Source organism: Benincasa hispida, chromosome 10 (assembly GCF_009727055.1).
Source record: "Benincasa hispida cultivar B227 chromosome 10, ASM972705v1, whole genome shotgun sequence".
Classification (NCBI taxonomy): domain Eukaryota; kingdom Viridiplantae; phylum Streptophyta; class Magnoliopsida; order Cucurbitales; family Cucurbitaceae; genus Benincasa; species Benincasa hispida.
The window spans coordinates 35,832,469-35,837,015 of NC_052358.1; the positions used below are offsets into that span (position 1 = coordinate 35,832,469).

Genomic DNA, 4,547 nt, shown 5'->3' on the forward strand with positions numbered 1-4,547 from the left:
GAAAGGTTTGAACTTTTTTTCTAAAGCCTTAATGAAAATTTTGAAATGTTTATAGACACTATTCTATAGCTTAGTAAAAAGATTAGGTAAAAGAAAATGTTACAAAAATAGAAGGTTTAAATCTTATTTTATTTCCTGAATTTAAAATCTTAATCTATTTTAATCTTTAAATTTTCAAAAGCGTTCATTTTAGTCCATAAAATTTTAAAAAGTATTTATTTTAATCCCTACTATTAAATTTATGTTATTTTTTCAACATAAATGTGAGGAAGATTGTATTTTTGATGACTAGGTTCTAGATGTATTGAGCAAAATGAAGGTGAAATAAAATGTCAACGATCAACACACCAAAATACAAAATCACCAAAATTTTGAACTAAAAATGTCATCTAAATTCTCCCCTTAGCAACCTTATTCAAAATTAAAACTCTAGATTTTTTAGTATAGCTAATTTATTTGTTAGTTTAGTCATCCTAAAATAGAAGTCATCTTGACATTTTGGTAAAGAGTTAACAAAATTTTAATATAACAAAAACTAAAATAAACATTTTTTAAATGTTCATAGACTAGAATGAATATTTTTAAAAGTCGAGGGATCAAAATAAAATAATAATCAAAATTTGAGATTAAAACAAATATTTTTAAAAATTTAAAAATTAAAATAGAATATCATTGAAAGCACGCGGAAGGCACGTTGAAGTTATCATGGTGGATTCCACGAGGGCACGGGCGGGCCACGGCGAGAACATCCACGAACACGTTCTGTCCACACACATGGCCTCATCAAACCCGTCCATGCCGCACGCTCGCCTTCTTCCGTCCCTGATTTCGCATTTCAATAACCCAAAAAATCTCCCCATTTGCCGAATTCCCATTCCACGTCCCTTTCGCTTTATCTCCACGCTGTCTTCCCACCTCACACAAAATTCCCAGTACTACGGTTTCCCATCAACACGTCGCCGTTTCGCCTCGGCCTCGCTCGCTGGCCCCCTCTTTTGGCTTTTGTTCTTGTTCGATGTTTTAAACTTTAATCGAAGACGCAAATCTTGGAGGACGAGTGTTTGATTCGAACCCCTTTGTTGGGGATTGTGAAAATTTTCATCTTTTCTGTGGATCAGTCAAGATTGATTTTGGTGACGACCAAGCTGAGCTATTCTTTTCACACTTGGTGTTCTTTCTTTTTTATAATTGGGTCCCGAAATTCTGTACGATTACCCTTCGAGTTTTCTATCATTCCGAAAAAGGAAAAGTGGAACATAACCTTGAGTGCGATAGCCACTGGCGGTTTCTTTCTTTTTCTTCCTAGCTTCGCTTCACGATAAAGCTTCTCGAAGAGAATTTTTTGGGCAAATACTCCAAACGCAGGGTTGGAAAAGCTAAAGCTCTGCAATTCACTCCGTAGTTTGGATTTTTAGACACCCAATTCCGTTAATTGGCCAATCATGCATCCCGATGATCAGCAGCAGCAGCCGTTGATAGAGGAGGAAGATGAAGAAACTGCTTACAACGTAACGGAGAAGGTTGTGGTAATTGGGATTAACGAACCGGAGTCCGATTCGGACGTGGGTTTGCTGCCGTTTTCATGGAGGAAGCTCTGGCTGTTCACAGGGCCTGGGTTTTTGATGAGCATAGCGTTTTTAGATCCTGGGAATTTGGAGTCCAATCTTCAGGCTGGTGCTATAGCTGGGTATTCCTTGTTGTGGCTTCTGTTGTGGGCTACGGCCATGGGGCTTTTGATCCAGTTGCTTTCGGCTAGGCTTGGTGTTGCCACTGGAAGGCACTTGGCTGAGCTGTGTAGAGAAGAGTACCCAACTTGGGCGAGAATTGTGCTGTGGGTCATGGCTGAGTTCGCCCTGATTGGGGCTGATATACAGGAAGTCATTGGGAGTGCTATAGCTATTAAGATTCTGAGTAATGGTGCATTGCCTCTCTGGGCTGGAGTCATCATCACTGCTTTAGATTGGTAATTTTTTTATTCTATCTCATTTCCCAAATTGGGTTTTCTGTGTTTATGCTTCCTCAATTTGAAAGTTTTTTTTGTTGATTCTTGTCAGTTTTATCTTCCTGTTTCTTGAGAATTATGGTGTGAGGAAACTGGAGGCTGTTTTTGCTGTTCTTATTGCTACAATGGCACTCTCATTTGCTTGGATGTTTGGTGAAACTAAGCCAGATGGGAAGGAGCTTCTATTGGGTGAGGACTGAGGAGACTTTTTTTTTTTTTTTTCTTTTTTGGTCTTTCATTGTTTTTGCCACTTGCACAATGGCCAATAATGGATCTTCTTTACAGGTATTTTAATTCCAAAACTTAGCTCCAAGACAATTACACAGGCTGTTGCTGTTGTGGGGTGTATAATTATGCCTCATAATGTGTTTTTGCACTCTGCTCTTGTGCAGTCACGAGATGTCGATCCGAGTAAGAAAGGGCGGGTCCGAGAAGCTCTGAGATACTACTCTATTGAGTCCACTCTTGCCCTTTTTGTCTCCTTCATCATCAACTTGTTTGTTACAACTGTGTTTGCTAAAGCTTTCTATGGCACAGACATAGCGAATAGCATTGGTCTTGTAAATGCAGGCCAATATCTTCAAGATAAATATGGTGGTGGGCTTTTCCCCATTCTGTACATCTGGGCTATTGGTCTATTAGCTGCTGGCCAAAGTAGCACCATCACTGGTACCTATGCAGGACAGTTTATCATGAGTGGATTCCTGAACTTGAAGTTGAAAAAATGGCTAAGAGCTTTGATAACTCGAAGCTTTGCAATCGTGCCAACTATGATTGTCGCTCTCGTGTTCGAAACTTCTGACTCGATGGTCGATGTTCTGAATGAATGGCTCAATGTCCTCCAGTCAATTCAGATTCCCTTTGCTCTGATTCCTCTTCTCTGTTTGGCTTCGAAGGAACATCTAATGGGTAGTTTCAAAATTGGGCCCATTTTAAAGGTATGTGTGTGATGATCACTATTCTAGGTTTATGTTATACAGTCCATTGCAAAGGAAATGATGTATCAATTACTTGGTCACAGCTTTGTTTTACTTTTGATTTGTAGAGAATATCTATATTAGTTACTAAGCACCTTGCATATTAGTTTCATGAATTAGGATCATGGATGGTAGCCTCGTTGAATCAACCTTAAATCCACAAGTCTTAATGCGACCCCACAAGTGACTGCTGATACAGCAGAGGTTTGGACATTAGAATTCTAATTCCAGTTTAATTTTTGCTAGACTCAAACGCTTTAGTTTAGGACATACACTATCAAGCAATGAAAGAAAGTTTAAGCCATATTATATATAATGGAATACATTCCTATAGATCTAGAAGTCCTTGGCCTTCATCTTTGAATCTGTAAATGGCATTATTGGGTTAAGAATCTTCAGTTCTTTTTTCTCTAAGCACCAAAAAAAAAAAAAAACACCAAAAAAAAAAAAAAAAAAACAAACAAAAACAAAAGAAAACCATGCTGTTTTCGGTTGTTTAGGTCTAAGATCATCTAAAACCTCCATGTAGTTCAATAAATTGTTTAGAAACAAAACAACAATTGTAGTTCAAGAACTCACATGCCTTTCTGCACCTTCAGACTACCTCTTGGCTGGTGGCAGTCTTGGTGATGGCCATCAACGGGTATCTTTTGGTGAGCTTCATCTCATCGGAAGTGAATGGAGTGCTCTTCACCATTTTCGTGTTCGTCTTCATCGCTGCATATCTTGCCTTTGTTGTTTACCTCGTCTATCGAAGCATTTCGTTTTCAAGTTGGCACAACTTCATCAACCGGAAGACGTACACTGCCAATGGAAACTGAGTTATCATCTTCAACTTTGACTCTGACTTATTCAGATTGCAGATCGATAATTGTCAAATAATTGTCTTGTCCTAAAGCATCTGTTGAAACGCAGTTGGAGAACACTTCCCTGGAGTAATATATCAGCTAGTTTCAAGATATATGGGTTATGATTTGACATGTTTTTCCTTGAGAAAAGCTGTTCTGGTTAATTTTGTATTATAATTGTTCATTTTTCTGTTCTCATACTGTCAAATGAAGCAGATAGTAGGCTATGGTGCAGCTTGAATCTGATCGTAATTTAAGTTTATGTAGGCTTGTTAGTCTTTGGTTATATCAATGTCATTCAAGTGTTCTGATTTGCTTGGCACAATTAATCACACTTACTCAACAGTAAACGATTAAGGCCACTTTTGTATTGATTTTATTTCTAGTGTTCTGTTTTCTAAATGAGCACACTTGAAATTTTAGTGACCAAAAACAAAAATTACTTTTTGAAAATTATTCATTTCCTCTGTTTTTATAACATGGTTTGGTTATTGAAAAACATTAGTATAAAGTAGATAACAAATAAAAAAAATCAAATAGTAACCAAAGAGTTTAAATTATGCTTATTTTATATCAATTCTAACATATGATGATGTGATTTGATACAATGAGTTTTCAAGGAAGTTAAGTTAAAAATAGTGATGGTGAAGTTTCTTATCAGATAATGTTCACGAATGTACTTAGTTAAAAATAGCCAGTCTTATCAAAATCGTTAAAAAT

General features: G+C 37.1%; 1 protein-coding gene across 1 annotated transcript; it reads left to right on the forward strand.

Moving 5' to 3' along the window:
- Nucleotides 1–887: 887 nt before the first annotated feature.
- On the forward strand, nucleotides 888–4,206 carry LOC120088388 (metal transporter Nramp3-like). Its single transcript, XM_039045649.1, has 4 exons — nucleotides 888–1,963; nucleotides 2,055–2,191; nucleotides 2,288–2,940; nucleotides 3,579–4,206. Exons 1-4 carry the CDS (start codon nucleotides 1,443–1,445, stop codon nucleotides 3,798–3,800), a joined length of 1,533 nt encoding a protein of 510 aa, XP_038901577.1. The 5' UTR covers nucleotides 888–1,442; the 3' UTR covers nucleotides 3,801–4,206.
- The last annotated feature ends 341 nt before the right edge of the window (nucleotides 4,207–4,547 follow it).